The 22,086-nt window shown below is 52.4% G+C and overlaps 2 protein-coding genes across 2 annotated transcripts in view; both read left to right on the top strand.

Moving 5' to 3' along the window:
- Nucleotides 1–2,804, top strand: part of LOC147092665 (NACHT, LRR and PYD domains-containing protein 12-like) — a 37,029-nt gene extending 34,225 nt beyond the window's left edge. Inside the window, exon 7 of the mRNA XM_085975979.1 lies at nt 2,630–2,804. Coding sequence (XP_085832105.1) covers nt 2,630–2,804 — 175 coding nt within the window. The remainder of the gene's footprint in view (nt 1–2,629) is intronic.
- An 8-nt stretch (nt 2,805–2,812) lies between these two features.
- Nucleotides 2,813–3,957, top strand: LOC147092664 (NACHT, LRR and PYD domains-containing protein 14-like). Its single transcript, XM_085975659.1, has 5 exons — nt 2,813–2,853; nt 2,931–3,101; nt 3,243–3,413; nt 3,547–3,707; nt 3,884–3,957. Exons 1-5 carry the CDS (start codon nt 2,813–2,815, stop codon nt 3,955–3,957), a joined length of 618 nt encoding a protein of 205 aa, XP_085831785.1.
- Nucleotides 3,958–22,086: the final 18,129 nt, after the last annotated feature.

The raw sequence follows: 22,086 nt of genomic DNA, 5'->3' as shown, positions 1-22,086 counted from the left end.
ACTTTTTGGCCCGCTAGGGCGATGCCTTGGCCATCTTTGTGTGGCCCCTGCCCGCCCTGCTGCTCCTCCTCAAAGTAAGGCCATTGGCTGCTGCAAGGCTGGGGGCAGGCTCCAGAGGGGCACATGTCTTGACGGCAGATGCCCTTGGGGGTCAGCCTAGTCGAGGTCTGGCCGTCGAGCGGGCGGCTGTTGAATGCTGCAGCTGTGGCTGGCCAGCATCAGTCACTGCAGCAGCTCCTGGAAGCTCCACTGGGGGAGTGGCAGTGGCGGCTGGAGGAATGGGGGCAAGCTGGCGGATGGCAGGTGCTCGCTGGTCGCCTGAGACACTGGCACTCGCCCGGGCCAGCACTGCAGCATGCGCACCAATCTGCCGAGGGACAGACCGCTGTGCTGCTGCGGCGCGCCGGATGCCCTGGCAATGCCTGGCTAACACAGCGAGTGTGGCAGCAGTGAGTGCCTGTGTTGACCTGTTCAGTGACCTCATCAGAGCACCCAGTGACTGCACAGCACCACTGATCAGCTGTCCACTCGCTGCCTGAGCTGCCCCGAATGCCGCCCGACTCGCTGCCTGCTCTGCCCCGAATTCCGCCAAACTGATGGCCTGTGAGGCCCCGACGTCGGTGACACTCCGAGAGAGGGACTCGATGGCCTCAGGCAACCGTGCCACTACCCCCATGAGCTCCGTGTGCCGGCGCTCCGAGTGCGCGGACAAGTCCTCGAGGCATTCCATCTCCTCGGCGAGGACCATCTCCGGACTGGAGGCCGGACTCTCCCTCTGGGGAGAAGGCTGCTGAGCTGGCCGACCCTTCCTGCGTTGCTGGATGCCGCTGGGCCCAGCAATTGGGCTCCCCTCCGACCCTTCCCCCCTCTGGGGAGAAGGCCGCCGAGCTGGCACCCCCCTCCTGCGTTTCTGCAGGCCGCAGGTCCCATGAGCTCCCCTCCCCTCCAACACTTCCACCACGCTCCCCTCCAGGGAAGACGTGTCCCCTACATTCGCATGGGTTGCCACTGCTGAGGTATCCCCTGATGGGCCGCCTTCCTCTTGCTCCTCCTGCTCCTCCTCTTCTAAGGGGCTGTCACTGGCAAGTTCAGGGACCTCCTCCTCACCATCTGAAAGCAGGAAGGCACAAGAGTAGCTTTAGAGTGAGGAGAGGGCGTCAGCGAGGGATGCATGAGTGGTGGCATTCAGCGCATTGGTCGGACAGTGGCAAAGGATGTAGATCTGATGCACAAGTGGGACGAGAGAGGTCCAAATGTTGATGTCCTTACCATTGGTGCCCAGAACAGGGTCGGCATCTCCACATGCAACGGGGCCAATCACCCGGCCACCCATGATGCGCTCCATGCGATGTTGCAGCTTGGTGAGCGGCTGGATCTGGGGTCGGCCTCCCCCAGTCGCAGTCCGGCTCTTCCTATTATTGGCCAGCTTGGCCTGCAAGAGAAAGGATGGCCTCTAAGTACAGTGTGTAGCCCTGATCTTGTGTGCACTGCCTCCCATGTTGGAATAGCCTGTCCAGTGTGTCGCCCTGATCTTGTGTGCACTGCCTCCCATGGTGGAATAGCCTGGCAAGTGTGTCGCCCTGATCTTGTGTGCACTGCCTCCCATGGTGGAATAGCCTGGCCAGTGTGTCGCCGTGATCTTGTGTGCATTGCCTCCCATGGTGGAATAGCTTGGCCAGTGTGTCGCTCTGATCTTGTGTGCACTGCCTCCCATGGTGGAATAGCTTGGCCAGTGTGTCGCCCTGATCTTGTGTGCACTGCCTCCCATGGTGGAATAGCTTGGCCAGTGTGTTGCCCTGATCTTGTGTGCACTGCCTCCCATGGTGGAATAGCTTGGCCAGTGTGTTAAGTGCAGAATGTGCAATTGATGTTCATGCCTGTCCCATAGCTGCTGGATGAGGGCTGGCCATTAGGGCTTTCAGGTCCCTTTGCCCATAATGTGAGGTGCACATGCAAGGATGAGGAGGTCACTGGAAAGGGTACTCACCCTGACAATCCGCGTGAGGTCATTAAACTTTTTGCGGCATTGGACACCGGTCCTGGGGACCTCGCTGTTGGCTGACAACTTGCTGGTGACATGCCTCCAGGCTCTCCGGTAGGCGCGGACCGGCGCCTTCCTGCCATTGTCCGGGTACAAAATATGGCGCCTCTTCTCCACACCACCAACCAGCACACTCAGATCATGCTCTGAGAAGCGCTGCGCTCGTTCACGGGCCTTCTGCATGGCTTCAGGCGCTATTTGGGTCCAGCAGCAGTGTTCAGGCCTAGCTGGAGGGCTCCACTATCCAGGGCGTGGCAGCAGACCAAGTCGACCCTTCCCCCTTAAGAGCTGGCCGGCGCCAGGGTGTCTGCTGTCAATCACGAGATGGCCGCACCTGCGCTGCGCCCGGCCTTGGCGCTCTCGCTCAGCACCTCCGGCTTAGCGCCTAAAGAGAGGCGTCCAGCGCCGGTTTTAGCACTCGAGCAAACTCTTAGGGCGAAGCTAATGAATATCGGAGAAGTGGCCTCGATTTGACGGCGGGCGCAAACTTTAGCGGCCGCCCGACTTTACCGCCCCAAAATGGCTACAATGAATTTCTAGGCCTATGGATTTACACTGATTTCTGTTATTTCTCTCTCTGATCCCCAGGTTGGTTGATGTCGGTCTCACAGATTCTTGTGCCGAGGATCTCGCCTCCACTCTCAGTACAAATCGGTCACTGACGGTCCTGAAACTGAGTAATAATAAACTGGGAGATTCAGGAGTGAAACTGCTGTCTGCTGCTCTGAGGAACCCGGACTGTAAAATACAGGAACTGGGGTAAGTAGCAGAATGTGTGAGATTGTGTTTATAATAACTGAAAGCCGGAGACTGTGCATTATTATTAGTAGCAGTAATAGTGTTATTAATAAACCCTGATTCCTCTTATTTTTTCTCTCTCTGATCTCAGGCTGGATAATAACGGTTTCACAGATTATTGTATCGAGCATCTCACTTTCGCTCTCAGTACAAACTGGTCACTGACGGTTCTGAACCTGAACAAGAATAAATTTGGAGATTCAGGAGTGAAACTACTGTCTGCGGCTCTGAGGAACCAGGACTGTAAATTACAGGAACTGGGGTAAGTACCAGACTGTGTGAGATTGTGTATATAATAACTGGATGTCTGACACTGTATATTAGTATTAGTGTCAGTAATAGTGTTTGTATCACTTGTTGGGGATTTACTCTGTTTCCTGTTATTTCTCTCTCTGATCACTAGGCTGGATAATATCGGTCTCACAGGTTCTGGTGCTGAGGATCTCGCCTCCGCTCTCAGTATCAACCGGTCATTGACCAAGCTGGACCTGAACCATAATAAATTGGGAGATTCTGGAGTGAAGCTACTGTCTGCGGCTCTGAGTAACCCGGACTGTAAAATACAGCAACTGAAGTAACTACCAAAATGTGTGAGATTGTGTTTATAGTAACTGGATGTCTGAAATTTTAGATATTTATTATAATCAGTAATTTTGCTATTAATAAATACAAGGTTGATTCATGTTATTTCTCTCTCTGATCCCCAGCCTGGGTGATGTCGGCCTCACAGATTTTTGTGTCGAGGATCTCGCCTCTGCTCTCAGTACAAACCGGTCACTGATGGTTCTGGATCTGAGATCAAACTCCTTCACAGACAAATCTGTTTCCGCTCTCCGCCGCCTCTTACTGACCTGCAAAAGTCTGGAGCGTATCGTGTGAGTGTTTCTGTTAATGTTTAATGCAAAAAATAATGCGTAGATGGGATTCAGTCATTTTTATGGGTAATATTTGTCTGTAATTATTGAAATATTAACCCCAGTCTGCATGTGACTTACACTGTTGTGCAATCTGATTATTTCCTGTTTAATCTTTAATCTGTTTCAGGCTGTGGAGAAATCAGTTCAGTTCACATGGAGAGAGAAACCTCGAGTCACTGCGGGGATTCAGACGTGGACTGAGAGTGGAAGTCTGAACATTTCAATTGATGACCATCTCTGCTCTTAATATATGGCCATTTTGGGCGAGTTTTCTGCCCCTCCCCTTTAGGCGGCCGTGCTCCGGGTTTAAATCCTATCAGCTCCTTTAAGGGTTTGCAGCTGGATTTCAGCGCATGTCATCTCCCATTGTGAGGTCAGAGGCCCAGCCAAAGGGTCAGGAGCCTCAGCCGCACGGCTGCACAGCGCTGCTTCTGCAGGATATCCGGGGCTGAATGTTCCGCAGTGGGACACTGGGGAAATGCACAGATAGGAAGGACCCAGGGTGGGGCTCAGTCTGGGCTGAAGTGGGACACTGACAATTGCACTCAGTATTCCTGGGTGTCTCTCCCAGTGAGGAGCCGAACTCTGCAACAAGTGTCCATTTGTACAGTGAGTATCTCTCCCAGTGACGTGTCGCAATCTGCAACAAGTGTCCCTGCGTACAGTGTGTGTCTCTCCCAGTGAGGAGTCAGACTCTGTATCAACTGTCCCTACAACCCTCCGAGGTCTCTCCACTCCTCTGACCTGTTGCACATCCTCGATTTTCATTGCTCCATATTGGCGCCATGATTTCAGCTGCCAGCGTCCTAAATTCTGGAATTCCCTCCAGAATCTCTTTGCAGATCTATATCTCTCTCCTCCTCCTTGAAACGCTTCTTAAAACCTACATCTTTCACGAAGTTTTAGTTAATCTGTCCTAAAATCTCTTTATATTGCTCAGAATCAATTTTTTCTGATAATTGTCTTGTGACGTTTGAATACCTTAAAGCCGCTATATAAATGCAAGTTATTGTTGTTGTCCCTGTGTTTTGTTAATAAAAATCCACTGCTTTCTTCAGCTCGCACCTGGTTTCCTCACTACTTTCAAAAAACTGGTTTCATTGTATCAATATATTAAATCAGGGTTCCTCCAAAGTACATCTCCCTTTCTCCAAACGACACTGTGGATGCGACCTGTCAGTCTATTGAAGCGGGTGGTATTTCACGGGAGGCTGGATATACAATTTACACAAGATGATGAGACTGAGTGTCAGCAAAAGAACGCAGCTGGGACTCTAAAAATGGCGCCCCACAGGCATCGGGAAATGGCCGCCATGAACCTGTCGCAAAATGGTCAACATCACCCTGCAGCAAAATGGCCCCCATCAATCTGCTACAAATCATAGAATCATACAGCCCATTCGGCCCATCCTGCCTGTGCCGGCTCTTTGAAAAAGTGATCCAATTAGTCCCTCTCTCTCCCCGTAGCTCTGCAAGCTGTGTCTTTACAAGGATACAAGTACAATCTGCAACTCGCTGCAGAAAAAAAAATCCTCCTCATCTCTGCTCTAATTCTTTTGCCAATTATTTTAAACCTGTATCCTTTAGTTAGCCTTCCTCCTGACCTGGAAATAGTTACTCCCTATTTACTCTATCCAAACCACTCAAATGACCTCCATGTCCCCTCAAAGTTGTGTCATCGCTCCGAAGCACAAGCATTATTTTGAAATGTCCATCCACGGGGTCACGTTTCCAATTTAAATTTACTCTCAGCCCCTGTTCATCACGCACCAAGTTAACATATTTTTGTCACATTGCAGGCCTGGGTACTTTAACCCCAGTCTTTAACCTCTTCAAAACACAAGGGCCACAATCGAACAGCAACTTGTTAACCTAATGTAATAATAACAGGTCCCAGAGAGGAAAATAAACCCCAGGAAATAAACAGCCAGAACTCAGGTGGGCACCCTTTACTACAACCGGTGGAGGAGGCCTCGTTCAATCCGCTCTGCAGGAGGTCTCGGTCACTCCCCTCTCATTGAGGACTCGGTCAGTCTCCTCTGGAGGAGATCTCAGTCAGTTCCCTCTGGAGGAGGTCTTGTTCAGTCTCCTCGGGATGCAATCTCGTTCATTCTCCTCTGGAGGAGGTCTCGGTCAGTCCCCTGTGGGGGAGGTCTCAGTCAGTACCCTCTGCAGGAGGTCTCGGTCACTCCTCTCTGCAGGGGGTCTCGGTCAGCCCCCTCTGCAGGAGGTCTCGGTCAGTCCACTCTGGAGGAGGTCTCGGTCAGTCCCCTCTGGAGGAGGTCTCAGTCAGTCCCCTCTGCAGGAGGTCTCGGTCAGTCCCCTCTGGAGGAGGTCTCAGTCAGTCCCCTCTGGAGGAGGTCTCGGTCAGTCCTCTCTGGAGGGGGTCTCAGTCAGTCCCCTCTGCAGGAGGTCTCGGTCAGTCCCCTCTGGAGGAGGTCTCGGTCAGTCCCCTCTGCAGGGGGTTCTCGGTCAGTCCCCTCTGGAGGAGGTCTCGGTCAGTCCCCTCTGCAGGGGGTTCTCGGTCAGTCCACTCTGGAGGAGGTCTCGGTCAGTCCCCTCTGGAGGAGGTCTCAGTCAGTCCCCTCTGGAGGAGGTCTCAGTCAGTCCCCTCTGCAGGAGGTCTCGGTCAGTCCCCTCTGGAGGAGGTCTCAGTCAGTCCCCTCTGGAGGAGGTCTCGGTCAGTCCTCTCTGGAGGGGGTCTCAGTCAGTCCCCTCTGCAGGAGGTCTCGGTCAGTCCCCTCTGGAGGAGGTCTCGGTCAGTCCCCTCTGCAGGGGGTTCTCGGTCAGTCCCCTCTGGAGGAGGTCTTGGTCAGTCCCTCTGGAGCAGTTCTCGGTCAGTCCCCTCTGGAGGAGGCCTCGGTCAGTCCCCTCTGGAGGGGGTTCTCGGTCAGTCCCCTCTGGAGGGGGTTCTCGGTCAGTCCCCTCTGGAGGGGGTTCTCGGTCAGTCCCCTCTGGAGGAGGTCTTGTTCAGTCCGTCTGGAGCAGGTCTTGGTCAGTCCCCTCTGGAGGGGGTTCTCAGTCAGTCCCCTGTGGAAGAGGTCTCGGTCAGTCCCTCCTGGAGGAGGTCTCCGTCAGTCCCCTCTGGAGGAGGTCTCGGTCAGGCCCCTCTGGAGGAAGCCTCGGTCAGTCCCCTCTGAAGGAGGGCTCAGTCAGTCCCCTCTGGAGAAGGTCTCGGTCAATCCCCTCTGGAGGAGATCTCGGTCAGTCCCTGCTGGAGGAGGCCTCGGTTAGGCTCCTCTGGAGGAAGCTCTTTTCCAATATTCCTCTTGCCCAAATTTTCATTCCCTAAATCTTTTCGTGGCAATTTTCAAAAATAATCAGCACTAGATGGCAAAACTAAATTGAGTAAAACAAAGTACAATTTGTAAAGACACAGCACGGGTCCAGGCTCCCTCTCTCTCACTCAGTTATATGGGCAATCTCTTAGCAACACCATTTACCATCCAATCCCAGTTATAAACTGGCGGCAGTTCAAACCGGTGGCAGTGAGTCAGGAGCAGCCAGACTAGAGCGGGCCTTGTGGGAACACAGCATCGGCAGCAGCTCAAACCGGTGGCAGTGAGTCAGGAGCAGCTCGACTAGAGCGGGCCTGTGTGGGAACACAGCATCGACGGCAGCTCAAACCGGTGGCAGTGAGTCAGGAGCAGCCCAACTAGAGCGGGCCTTGTGGGAACACAGCATCGGCGGCAGTTCAAACCAGTGGCAGTGAGTCAGGAGCAGCCCGACTGGAGCGGGCTTTGTGGGAACACAGCATCGGCGGCAGTTCAAACCAGTGGCAGTGAGTCAGGAGCAGCCTGACAAGAGCGGGCCTGTGTGGGAACACATCATCAGCGGCATTTCAAACCGGTGGCAGTGAGTCAGGAGCAGCCCGACCAGAGTGGGCCTGTGTGGGAACACAGCGTCGGCGGCAGTTCAAACCGGTGGCAGTGAGTCAGGAGCAGCATACCAATACAACAGCAGGGGAGAGAGGTAAAATGTAATCAAAGTGTGACGTCACCAGGAAGCAGGTAAGTGATTGGTTGGTAAGTATTTGGTTGGTGAGTATATCTCTTTTTTTTTAAACTTTAACTCTGGTTTATAGTTTCTAAGGTCTCTCTGGTGTAGCAGGGACTGTTGGTAAACCAGTTAACTGTAGTGTAATTAGTGGGATTGATTGATTTAATTTAAATTCAATTAATTAAAGGGTAATTCATGGCAGGACAGCCTGGCCCCATGATCTACTCCTCTTGCGATATGTGGGAACTCAGGGACACTTCCGGTGTACCTGACAACTACATGTGCAGGAAGTGCATCCAGCTGCAGCTACTGAGAGACTGCATTGCGGCACTGGAGCTGCGATTGGACACATACTGGAGCGTTCACGATGCTCAGGACAACGTGAATAGCACATTTACGGAGTTGGACACACCGCAGGTAGAGGTTGGACAGGAAGAAAGGGAATGGGTGACCAACAGGCTGAGTACTAGGCGCAGGCAGGTAGTGCAGGGGTCCCCTGTGGCCATCGCCCTCTCCAACAGATACACCACTTTGAGTACTGTTGGGGGGGATGGCTTATCAGAGGAAGGCAGCAGCAGCCAACTTCCTGGCACCAGGGGTGGCTCTGCTGCACAGAATGGGAGGAAAAAGAGGGGTAGAGCTATAGGAATAGGGGATTCAATTGTAAGGGGAATAGATAGGCATTTCTGCGGCCGCAAACGAGACTCCAGGATGGTGTGTTGCCTCCCTGGTGCAAGGGTTAAAGATGTCTCCAAGCAACTCCAGAACATCTTGGAAGGGGAGGGTGAACAGCCCGTTGTCGTGGTGCATATAGGCACCAACGATATAGGTAAAAACCGGGATGAGGTCCTAAAAGCGGAGTATAGGGAGTTAGGAGATAAATTAAAAAACAGGACCTCAAAGGTAGTCATCTCAGGATTGCTACCAGTGCCACGTGCTAGTCAGAGTAGAAATAGAACGATACCTCAGATGAATATGTGGCTAGAGGAATGGTGCCAGGGGGAGGGATTCAAGTTCCTGGGACATTGGAACCGGTTCTGGGGGTGGTGGGACCAGTTCAAACCGGACGGTCTGCACCTGGGCAGGGCTGGAACCAATGTCCTAGGAGGAGTGTTTGCTAGTGCTGTGGGGGAGGGTTTAAACTAAAATGGCAGGGGGTTGGGAACCTGAGCAGGGATACAGAGGAAAGGGAAACAAGGATAAAAGCAAAAGATAGGAAGGAGAAAAACAAAAGTGGCAGTCAGAAAAATCAACGGTTTAAATCAAACATGGCCACAGTAAATAATAATTCTAATAGGTCTAAGAGCGTTAAAAAAACAAGCCTGAAGGCTTTGTGTCTTAATGCAAGGAGCATTTGTATTAAGGTGGATGAATTGGCTGCGCAAATAGAAGTAAACAAATACGATTTGGTTGGGATTACGGAAACGTGGCTCAAGGAAGGCCAGGACTGGGAACTCAACATCCAGGGGTATTCGATATTCAGGAAAGATAGGCAAAAAGGAAAGGGAGGTGGGGTAGCATTACTGGTTAAAGAAGGGATTAACACAATTGTAATGAAGGATATTAGCTCTAATGAGGTGGAATCTGTATGGGTAGAATTGAGACATACGAAGGGGAAAAAAAGGTTAGTGGGAGTGGTTTATAGACCTCCAAACAGTAAGGCGGAGGTTGGGGATGGCATTCAAAGAGAAATTAAAGAAGCGTGCAATAAGGGCACAGCAGTCATCATGGGTGACTTTAATCTACATATAGATTGGGCCAAATAAATGAGTAACAATACTGTGGAGGAGGAATTCCTGGAGTGTTTACGGGATGGTGTCCTGGACCAATATGTCGAGGAACCAACCAGAGATAGAGTCATAGAGTCATAGAGTAATTCAGCACGGATAGAGGCCCTTCGGCCCATCGTGTCCGCGCTGGCCATCAAGCCCTGTCTAATCTAATCCCATATTCCAGCATTTGGCCCGTAGCCTTGTATGCTATGGCATTTCAAGTGCACATCCAAATGCTTCTTAAAGCCATTATAAATTCCCCTGATTCTGACTGCAAGCATAGGTCCCTTGCAGTCAGGCCATTTAGACTGGGTATTATGTAACGATAAAGGATTAATTAGCAATCTTGTTGTAAGCGGCCCCTTGGGTCGGAGCGATCATAATATGATCGAATTCTTCATTAAGATGGAGAACGAAGCAGTTGACTCGGAGACTAGGGTCCTCAATTTAAATAAAGGAAACTATGATGGTCTGAGGAGCGAGTTGGGTAGGATTGATTGGGGAATGGCACTCAAAGGGTTGACGGTGGATAGGCAATGGCAAACATTCAAAGACCGAATGGATGAACTACACAGAATTTGTTCATCCCAGTTTGGCATAAAAATAAAACAAAAAGGTGACCCAACCGTGGCTAACAAGGGAAATTAGGGATAGCATAAGGTCCAAGGAGAGGGCATATAAATTGGCCAGAAAAAGCAATAACCCTGAGGATTGGGAGCAGTTTAGGATTCAACAAAGGAGGACAAAGGGATTAATTAAGAAAGGGAAAATAGAATATGAGAGTAAGCTTGCAGAGAACATAAAAACAGACTGTAAAAGCTTTTATAGATATGTGAAGAGAAAAAGATTGGTGAAGTCAAGCATAGGTCCCTTGCAGTCAGAATCAGGGGAATTTATAATGGGGAACAAAGAAATGGCTATCCAACTAAATACATATTTTGGTTCTGTCTTCACAAAGGAGGACACAAATAAACTCCCAGAGATGCCGGGGAACATAGGGTCTGATGAAAGGGTGGAACTCAAAGAAATCAGTATTTGTAGGGAAATGGTGTTAGGAAAATTGATGGGACTGAAGGCCGATAAATACCCAGGGCCTGATAATCTACATCCCAGGGTACTTAAGGAAGAGGCCCTAGAAATATTAGATGCATTGCTGGTCATCTTCCAGAACTCGATAAACTCTGGAACGGTACCCATGGATTGGCGGGTAGCTAATGTTACCACACTATTCAAAAAAGGTGGCAGAGAAAAGGCGGGGATAGTGGGGAAAATGCAAGAGTCTCTTATAAAAGATGTAATAGCAGAGCACTTGGAAAGCAATGACTCGATCGGACAATGTCAACATGGATTTACAAAAGGTAAATCATGCTTGACTAATCTACTGGAATTTTTTGAGGATGTAACTGGTTAAATAGATAAGGGAGAACCAGTGGATGTGGTGTATTTGGACTTTCAGAAAGCTTTCGATAAGGTCCCACATAAGAGATTAGCGTGCAAAATTAAGGTACATGGGATTAGGGGCAAGGTATTGACTTGGATAGAGAACTGGTTGGCGGACAGAAAGCAAAGAGTTGGAATAAATGAGTCGTTTTCTGAGTGGCAGGCAGTGACTAGTGTGTTACCGCAAGGATCGGTCCTAGGACCCCAGCTGTTCACAATATATATTAATGATCTGGACGAGGGAATTGGATGTAATATCTTCAAATTTGCAGATGACACAAAGCTGGGGGGGGGAGGATATGCTGTGGGGAGGATGTCGTGAAACTCCAGCACGATTTGGACAGGTTGGGTGATTGGGCAGAAACATGGCAAATGCACTATAATGTGGATAAATGTGAGGTTATCCACTTTGGTGGCAAAAACAGGAAGGCAGATTATTATTTGAATGGTAATAGTTTGGGAGAAGGGGAAGTGCAAAGAGACCTGGGTGTTCTTGTACACCAGTCGCTGAAGGTAAGCATGCAGGTGCAGCAGGCGGTTAAGAAGGCAAATGGTATGTTGGCCTCCGTAGCAAGAGGGCTCGAGTAAAAGAACAAGGATGTCTTGCTACAGTTGTACAGGGCCTTGGTGAGACCACACCTTGAGTATTGTGTGCAGTTTTGGTCACCTTACCTGAGGAAGGACGTTCTTGCCATGGAAGGAGTGCAGCAAAGATTCACCAGGCTGATATCTGGGATGTCAGGGATGATGTATGAGGAGAGATTGGGTCGATTGGGCTTATACTCACTGGAGTTTAGAAGATTAAGAGGGGATCTCATCGAAACCTATAAAATTCTGTCAGGCCTGGACAGACTAGATGCAGGAAGGATGTTTCTGATGGCCGGGGAGTCCAGAACTAGGGGTCATAGTCTAAGGATAAGGGGTAAGCCATTTAGGACTGAAATGAGGAGGAATTTCTTCACCCAGAGAATGGTGAACCTGTGGAATTCTCTGCCACAGAGGGCGGTGGAGGCAGTTCATTAGGTATATTCAAGAAAGAGTTGGATATATTTCTTCAGGCTAAAGGCACCAAGTGATATGGGGAGAAGGCAGGGACCGGGTACTGAATTTGAATGATCAGCCATGATCTCATTGAATGGCGGAGCAGGCTCGAAGGGCCGAATGGCCTACTGCTGCTCCTATCTTCTATGTATCTATAAACCAGAGGATCTGAAGAATAAATGAATGCGAGACAAGACAGAAGTTGATGACACACAGGAGAAAAAGGACTGAGAGGTTTTTCCTCCAGAGTGGGGGTGGTTTGAATTGTGGCTCATCCACCCTTGGGGCCTCCAAACTGGACCACACCCATCCAGACATCAGCCCACATAGAAACCCATCCACCCAGCTACCCACCAATCGAGACACAACCCATCATGGGACCCACCAACCCAAATATTGCCCCACCCAGTGATCCACTTACCCAGGGTCCAACTGATGCGCTATAAATCACTCAAAAGACTGAGGTTAAGCGAGTAACTAACAGGCTTTTATAAACAAGAGAATGAAGGTATGACTCGAGTGGTCGACCAGTCCAGAATAAAGAGGGACTGTGGAGCAGTCACCTTTATACCTGAACTCGTGGGAGGAGTCAACCGAGGCATGTACAGACATGTACACAGTGGAATACAAACAGTGGTTTACCACATTCACCCCTTGTTTAAAAATGAGTCCGGCGGGGTGAAGTGTATTAAAAGTTTGTGTATTGGAGTCTCTCCGGAGGTCTTGTCTGCCGCTGTGATCGACGTGGCGATGGCAGGGGTAGTGAAGCTTCCGGCGTCGAGTCCCGCATAGGCTGGGGCACTGGTGTGTAGTCCTCGTGGGTGTCGAGTGGGTCGCGGGGCCCAGGCGTGCCGTCTGCTGGGGTTGGATATTGGATCGTGGGGGGCGGTGGTAGTGGGTAGTGGGTTACTGGGGCCCCTGAGGGTGCGAGGTCTCGTACAGAGACTGTGTCCTCCCGCCCGTCCGGGTACCCAATGTAAGCGTACTGGAGGTTGGCGTGGAGGAGGTGGACCCTCTCGACCAGGGGGTCCGTTTTATGGGTCCGCACGTGTCATCTTAGTAGGACCGGCCCTGGGGACGTCAGCCATGGTGGTAGCGATGTCCCCGATGTGGACTTCCTTGGGAAGACAAACATTTTCTCATGAGGGGTGGCGTTAGTGGCAGTGCAGAGCAGTGACCGAATAGAGTGGAGCGCATCGGGGAGCACATCCTGCCAGCGGGAGGTCGGAAGGCCCCTAGACTTTAAGGCTAGCAGGGCGGCCTTCCAAACTGTCGCATTCTCTCTTTCCACCTGTCCGTTCCCCCGGGGGTTGTAACTGGTGGTCCTGCTTGTGGCAATACCCCTAGCGAGCAGGTACTGGCGGAGTTCGTCGCTCATAAATGATGAGCCCCGGTCGCTATGGAGGGTGAAGAGGTCGTTCAGACATTTAATGACCGTGGCACTGCTCATGTCCGGGCAGGGGATGGTGAACGGGAAATGGGAGCACTCATCAATAATGTTGAGGAAGTACACATTACGGTCGGAGGAGGGGAGAGGCCCTTTAAAATCAACGTTCAGGCGCTCGAAGGGGCGAGTGGCTTTTATCAGGTGAGCCCTGTCTGGTCTATAAAAGTGCGGTTTGCACTCAGCGCAGACTTGGCAGTTCCTGGTCATGGTCCTGACCTCCTCAATGGAGTAAGGCAGGTTGCGGGCCCTGATGAAGTGGAAGAACCTGGTGACCCCCGGGTGGCAGAGGTCATTGTGGAGGGCCCGCAGTCTGTCGATCTGCACGCTGGTGCAGGTGCCATGCGATAGAGCATCCGGGGGTTCATTTAGCTTCCCAGGCCGGTACAAGATCTCGTAATTGTAGGTGGAATGTTCGATTCTCCACCTCAAGATCTTGTCGTTTTTGATTTTGCCCCTCTGCTTGTTGTTAAACATAAAAGCAACTGAACGCTGGTCAGTGAGCAGGGTAAATCGTTTTCCGGCCAGGTAGTGCCTCCAATGACGCACAGCCTCCACAATAGCCAGGGCCTCCTTCTCAACAGCGGAGCGTCTGGTCTCCGGGCCCTGGGGGGTTCGTGAAAAGAAGGCCACGGGTCTCCCCGCCTGATTAAGGGTAGTGGCCAGGGCAAAGTCGGACACGTCGCTTTCCACCTGGAAGGGGATGGATTCGTCCACTGCGTGCATGGTGGCTTTGGCAATGTCTTCCTTGATATGGTGGAAGGCTAAGCGGGCCTCTGCCGTCAAGGGAAAAGAGGTGGACTTGATCAGCGGACGGGCCTTGTCCGCATAGTAGGGGACCCACTGGGCGTAATAGGAGAAAAATCCTAGGCACCTCTTCAGGGCCTTGAGGCAGTGGGGCAGTGGGAGTTCCATAAGGGGACGCATCCGGTCGGGGTCGGGACCGATGACTCCGTGTTCCACAACACAGCCAAGGATGGCGAGGCGGGTTGTGCGGAATATGCACTTCTCCTTGTTATACGTCAGGTTCAGGAGTTGGGCGGTGCAGAGGAATTTTTCGAGGTTTGCGTCATGATCCTGCTAGCCATGGCCGCAGATGGTCACATTGTCCAGATATGGGAAAGTGGCCTGCAACGCATTTTGATCGACCATCCGGTCCATCTCCCTTTGGAAGACGGAGACCCCGTTGGTGACGCCAAAGGGAACCCGAAGGAAGTGATAGAGGCGGCCGTTTGCCTCAAAGGCAGTATACTGGCGGTCCTCAGGGCGGATAGAGAGCTGGTGGTACGCTGATTTCAGGTCAATGGTCGAGAAGACGTGGTACTGCATGATCTGGTTGACCATACCAGCTATGCGGGGGAGTGGGTAAGCGTCCAGCAGGGTGTAGCGATTTATTGTCTGGCTGTAGTCGATGACCAGGCGCTGCTTCTCGCCGGTCTTAACGACCACAATCTGGGCTCACCAGGAGCTGGTGCTGCCCTCAATAATCCCCTCCTTCAGGAGCTGCTCCACTTCGGTTTTAATGAAAACCCTGTCCCCGGCACTGTATCGCCTGCTCTTTGTGGCGATGGGCTAACAGTCGGGGGTGAGGTTAGCAAGCAGTGCTCTGAGTGTGGAGAGGTTGCACCTGGTGCGCGGCGGGCAAATTGGAAGCTGCTGGCTGTGGACTGTGAGTGGGGGGAGGGGTCCACCGTACGCCATCGTAACACTTTTAAGGTGGCACTGAAAATCTAACCCCAGTAGAACGGCAGCGCAGAGGTGGGGCAGGACCAGAAGTTTAAAATTATCGTACACAGTCCCGTCTACTAAGAGTGTCACCACGCAGTAGCCGCCAATGTCCGCCGACTGGGACTCGGAGGCCATAGAATTCCGCTGGTGTGCAGGCAGGACTGGGAGAGAGCAACGCCGCACCATGTCGGGGTGGATGAAGCTCCCTGTGCTCCCAGAGTCAAAAAGGCAGATTGTTTCGTGACCATTTACCTTAATGTCCATTGTGGACCGGGCCAGTGGGTGCGGTCTCGCTTGGTCCAGCATCACGGAGGCCAGCGTAGGGGTCGGTGTGTCGTTGCGGGTACCAGATGAGGTGGTGTTGGGGGCCTGCTGCATCCCGGCTAGCGTCCAAGATGGCGGCGTCCATGATCCCCATGTGGCTGGAGGCGTCCAAAACGGCTGCTGTTCCGGTGGTTCGCACATGGCTGGGGAGGCCCAAGATGGTGGCCCGCATGGCCCACACGCAGCGCTGCTGGGGTTCGGGGTGGCTTTGGCCCTGCAGATGCTGGCGTAGTGTCCCTTCTTCCCGCAGCCCGAGCAGATCGCATTTTTCGCCGGGCAGCGCGCTCTGGGGTGTTTGGCCTGGCCACAGAAGTAACATTTCTGGCCTTGGGACACTGCTGCGGTAGTTGGGCCATTGCTGGGATGTGGCTGGGGAGGCACGGTGCTATGAGACGGTCCTACCATGTACCAGGCTGTCATTCCCCGCAGCGTCCACGGTGCAGAGGAGTAGGCATCCATGCCCCGGTAGGCTGCGTCCAATGATAGTGCGAGTTCAGAGGCCTTGTTGAAGTCGAGGTCACTCTGCTCCAACAGTCGCTGTCGGTTGTAATTGGACCTGTGGCCTGCTACAAAAGCATCCCGGATAAGTTCCTCTGTGTACACGGCGGCCTTTACATCCTTACAAACACAGGCCCGGCCAAGCACAGACATTGCCTGAAGGTATTCCTCGGTCGATTCCCGTGGTTGTTGTTTACGACTCCCCAGGAGGTGCCTGGCGTACACCTCGTTCACTGGGCACATGTACTGGTCCTTGAGGAGCTTGATAGCAGCCGTGTACGAGGTCGCGTCCTGGATGACCGAGTACGCTCGGTGGTTCACTTTGGATGTCAGGACATCCAGTTTGTCCTCATCCGATTTGACCATTGCAGCGGAGGCGATCAGGAATTTTTCAAAGTACCTAAGCCAGTGAGTAAACTTGGTGGGTGCGTCCGCCTCCCGATGGTCTAAGTCTAGGCATGCTGGTGTGAGGATCTTCTCCATTATAAAAAATCTTGTTAATAAAATTGATGCGCTATCAATCACTCAAAAGACTGAGGTTAAGCGAGTAACTAACAGGCTTTTATTAACAAGAGAATGAAGGTGTGCCTCGAGTGGTCGACCAGTCCAGAATACAGAGGGACTGTGGAGCAGTCACCTTTATACCTGGACTCGTGGGAGGATTCAGCCGAGGCATGTACAGACATGTACACAGTGGAATACAAACAGTGGTTTACCACACCAACCAATCGAGATACAACCCACCCAGAGACACATCCACCCAATACCACACCACCCAGAGACCAGCCCACCCAAAGACCCACCAACCGAGACATTCTCCACACTGGGACTCACCCAGCCATGTGAGCAGCTTTATATTGCAGGCTGGAGCTCCTCCCCTGAGCCTTTGACAGGTTGGTGTATCGCTCGTGTATGCCCTGTCTTTCTGCCCATTCTCATGTTAATCCGGACTAATGCTGTCCAGTCTCGGACTGCTTTGCCCACGACCTTTCCAGGTACCTGTTTTTTCATTTGAAACCTTAATATTTGTTGTGAATATTACTGCAGTTTGATATAATCCTAAGCACTGATTCCACTCGCAGGCCATACACAGGGCTGGCACAAGAACATCACCTGGTGAAACAGATCACAGCTCACACCAAACCACAAGGACCGGGCTGGATGGAGCAATTCTGATGTATGATGGACTCCTTCCCCATCCACTCCACTTCCTCCCTCCCCTGCTCCAAATCCCCCTGTGTGTATTCCTTGTCTGGGGACATTGCCTAACCACCCCACCCCCCATCACCTGCTCCAAATAATCCCCCTGTGTGTATTCCTTGTCTGGGGACATCGCCTCCAGCCCCCACCCCCCGTCACCTGCCCCAAATCCCCCTATATGTATTCCTTGTCTGGGGACATCGCCTCCCACCCCCCAACCCCCCGTCACCTGCTCCGAATCCCCCTGTGTGTATTCCTTGTCTGGGGACGTCGCCTCCCCCCCCAACCCCCCGTCAGCTGCTCCGAATCCCCCTGTGTCTATTCCTTGTCTGGGGACATCGCCTCCCCCCCCCCACCCCGTCACCTGCTCCGAATCCCCCTGTGTCTATTCCTTGTCTGGGGACATCGCCTCCAGCCTCCACCCCCCGTCACCTGCTCCGAATCCCCCTGTGTGTATTCCTTGTCTGGGGACATCGCCTCCCCCCCGCAACCGCCCGTCACCTGCTCCGAATCCCCCTGTGTCTATTCCTTGTCTGGGGACATCGCCTCCCCCCCCCACCCCCCGTCACCTGCTCCGAATCCCCCTGTGTCTATTCCTTGTCTGGGGACATCGCCTCCAGCCCCCACCCCCCGTCACCTGCTCCGAATCCCCCTGTGTGTATTCCTTGTCTGGGGACTTCGCCTCCCCCCCCCACCCCCCGTCACCTGCTCCGAATCCCCCTGTGTCTATTCCTTGTCTGGGGACATCGCCTCCAGCCTCCACCCCCCGTCACCTGCTCCGAATCCCCCTGTGTGTATTCCTTGTCTGGGGACATCGCCTCCAACCCCACCCACCGTCACCTGCTCCAAATCCCCCTGTGTGTATTCCTTATCTGGGGACATCGCCTCCAGCCCCCAAACCCGGCACCTGCTCCAAATCCCCCTGTGTGTATTCCTTGTCGGGGACATCGCCTCCAGCCCCCACCCCCCGTCACCTGCTCCAAATCCCCCTGTGTGTATTCCTTGTCTGGGGACTTCGCCTCCCGCCCCCACCCCCCGTCACCTGCACCGAATCCCCCTGTGTGTATTCCTTGTCTGGGGACATTGCCTCCAGCCCCCACACCCCGTCACCTGCTCCGAATCCCCCTGTGTGTATTCCTTGTCTGGGGACATTGCCTCCAGCCCCCACGCCCCGTCACCTGCTCCGAATCCCCCTGTGTGTATTCCTTGTCTGGGGACATTGTCTCCAGCCCCCACCCCCCGTCACTTGCTCCAAATCCCCCTGTGTGTATTCCTTGTCTGGGGACATCGCCTCCGCAATCCCCACCCCCCGTCACCTGCTCCAAATCCCCCTGTGTGTATTCCTTGTCTGGGGACATTGCCTCCAGCCCCCACCCCCCGTCACCTGCTCCAAATCCCCCTGTATGTATTCCTTGTCTGGGGACATCGCCTCCCCCCCCCACCCCCCGTCACCTGCTCCAAATCCCCCTGTGTGTATTCCTTGTCTGGGGACATTGCCTCCAGCCCCCACCCCCCGTCACCTGCTCCAAATCCCCCTGTGTGTATTCCTTGTCTGGGGACATCGCATCCTCCACCCACCCCCCGTCACCTGCTCCGAATCCCCCTGTGTCTATTCCTTGTCTGGGGACATCACCTCCAGCCCCCACCCCCCGTCACCTGCTCCGAATCCCCCTGTGTGTATTCCTTGTCTGGGGACATCGCCTCCCCACCCAAACCCCCGTCACCTGGTCCAAATCCCCCTGTGTCTATTCCTTGTCTGGGGACATCGCCTCCAGCCCCCACCCCCCGTCACCTGCTCCGAATCCCCCTGTGTGTATTCCTTGTCTGGGGACTTCGCCTCCCCCCTCCACCCCCCGTCACCTGCTCCTAATCCCCCTGTGTCTATTCCTTGTCTGGGGACATCGACTCCAGCCTCCACCCCCCGTCACCTGCTCCGAATCCCCCTGTGTGTATTCCTTGTCTGGGGACATCGCCTCCAGCCCCTCCAGCCCCCACCCCCCGTCACCTGCTCCAAATACCCCTGTGTGTATTCCTTGTCTGGGGAATTCGCCTCCCCCCCCACCCCCCGTCACCTGCTCCGAATCCCCCTGTGTGTATTCCTTGTCTGGGGACATTGCCTCCAGCCCCCACCCCCCGTCACCTGCTCCGAATCCCCCTGTGTGTATTCCTTGTCTGGGGACATTGCCTCCAGCCCCCAACCCCCGTCACCTGCTCCGAATCCCCCTGTGTGTATTCCTTGTCTGGGGACATTGCCTCCAGCCCCCACCCCCCCGTCACTTGCTCCAAATCCCCCTGTGTGTATTCCTTGTCTGGGGACATCGCCTCCGCAATCCCCACCCCCCGTCACCTGCTCCAAATCCCCCTGTGTGTATTCCTTGTCTGGGGACATTGCCTCCAGCCCCCACCCCCCGTCACCTGCTCCAAATCCCCCTGTGTGTATTCCTTGTCTGGGGACATCGCCACCCCCCCCCCACCCCCCGTCACCTGCTCCAAATCCCCCTGTGTGTATTCCTTGTCTGGGGACATTGCCTCCCCCCCCCCACCCCCCGTCACCTGCTCTGAATCCCCCTGTATGTATTCCTTGTCTGGGGACATCGCCTCCAGCCCCCACCCCTCGTCACCTGCCCCAAATCCCCCTGTGTGTATTCCTTGTCTGGTGACGTCGCCTCCCCCCTTGTCACCTGTTCCAAACCCCCCTGAGTGTATTCTAAACCTGGGGCCATCCTCTCCCTCCCTCCCCTGCTCCAAACTCCCTGTGTGTATTCCTTGCCTGAGTTCACCTCCTCCCTCCCTCAGCTGCTCCATACTCCCCTGTGTGTATTTCTGGTCTGGGGATATCCCCTCTTCTTAGAAAGTGATGAACTTTCCCGGCAAACTGGAATTAAGCTGTTGAATCACAGAATCATCGTATCATAGAAGGGTTACAGTACAGTAGGAGGCCATTCGGCCCGTCGGTCCCGTGCTTGCTCTCTGCAAGAGCACTTCAGCTAGTCCCACTCCCTCGCACTTACACCCTGGCCCTGCAGTTTTTTTTCTTTCACGATTCCTTTTTTATGCCACGATTGAATCTGCCTCGACCACCATTTCAGGCAACGCATTCCAGATCCTAACCACTCACTGCACAAAAAGCTTTTCCTCATGTGGCCTTTGGTTCTGCTGCCAATCATCTTAAATGTTTGCCCTCTGGTTCTCGACCCTTCCAATAATGAGAACAGTTACTCTATACCTACTCTGTCTAGAACCCTCATGATTTTGAACACCTATATTAAATCTTCTCTCAAATTTCTCTGCTCTAAGGAGAACATCCACAGCTTCTCTGGTCTATCCATGTAAATGACGTCCCTCATCCCTGGAACAATTCTTGTAAATTTTCTGTGAACGTTCTCTAAGACCTCCACATTCTTCCTAAAGTGTGGTGCCAGGAATTGAACACAATACTCCAGTCGAGCTCGGACCAGTGTTTTATAAAGTTTCATCACAACTTCCTTGCTTATGTGCTCTATGCCTCTATTTATGAAGCCCAGGATCACGAATACTTTTTAATTGCTTTCTCAACCTGCCCTGCCACCTTCAAAGATTTGTGCACACATAACCCCAGGATGTTACAGCCCCTTAGAATTGTACCCTTTAGTTTATATTGCCTCTCCGCGTTCTTCCTACCAACATGTATCACTTCACACTTTCCTGCATTAAATTTCCATTTGCTATGCGTCCGTTCATTCCACCAGCTTGTCTGCTCTCCTCAAGAAGTCTATCATTATCCTTCTCATTGTTGACTCTACTTCCAGTTTTGTGTAACCTGCAAATTTTGAACTCGTGCCCTGTATACCCAAATCCAAGTCATTAATATATATCAAGGAAAACAATGATCTTACAACTGGCCCCTGGGGAACACCACTGTGTAACTTCCTCCAGTCCAAAAAACAAACGTTCACCACTACTCCCAGTTTCCTGTCACTTAGCCGATTTCATATGCATGCTGTCCCTGTCCTCTTCATTCCATGGGTTTCAACTTTGTTGACAAGCCTATTGCGTTGTACTCTATCAAAAGCCTTTTCGGAAGTCCATGTACACCACATCAACCGCATTGCCCTGATCAACCCTCTCTGTTACCTCATCAAAAAACTCATTCAAGTTAGTTAAACATGATTTGCCTTTAACAAATCAGTGCTGGCTTTTCTTAGTTAATCCACACTTGTCCCGTTGAGTTTGTCCCGGATTATCATTCCGTAAATCATCCCCACTACTGAGGTTAAACTGACGGGGCTGTAGTTGCTGGATTTTTCCTTACACCCTTCCTTGAACAAGGGTGTAATGTTTTAATTATCCAGTCCTCTGGCACCACCCCTGTATCTATGGAGGATTGGAAGATTGTGGCCAGTAGCTCCGCAATTTCCACCATTAATTCCCTCAGCATCCTAGGATGCATCCATCCGGTCATGGTGACGTATCTACCTTAAGTACAGCCAGCCTTTCTAGCACCTCCACTTTAACAATTTTGTTTTATTCCATCCAGTATCTCAACTACCTCCTCTTTCACGATGTCTTTGGCAGCTACTTCTTCCTTGGTAAAGACAGATGCAGAGTACTCATTTAATACATCAACCATACCCTCTGCCTCCATGTGTAGATCTTCTTGTTGGTCCCTAATCACCCCCACCGCTCCACATACGAACCCTTTACTATTTATATGCATATAGAAGAATTTTTATTCTTTCTAATGTTAGCTGCCAGTCTTTCTCACATTCTCGCTTGTCCGTTCTTATTTAATTTTTAACTTTCCCTCTGAACTTTCTATATTCAGCCTGATTATCACTTGTAATCTCCACCTAACATCTGACATGTGTACTCTTTTTCTGCTTCATCTTACTCACTATCTGCTTC

This window comes from Somniosus microcephalus, unplaced genomic scaffold (genome assembly GCF_052327205.1).
Source record: "Somniosus microcephalus isolate GS21.2 unplaced genomic scaffold, FLI_Smic_1.0 unresolved_chr2, whole genome shotgun sequence".
Classification (NCBI taxonomy): domain Eukaryota; kingdom Metazoa; phylum Chordata; class Chondrichthyes; order Squaliformes; family Somniosidae; genus Somniosus; species Somniosus microcephalus.
The sequence above is the reverse complement of the archived record's forward strand: the minus strand, read 5'-3'. Positions and strand labels throughout refer to the sequence as shown.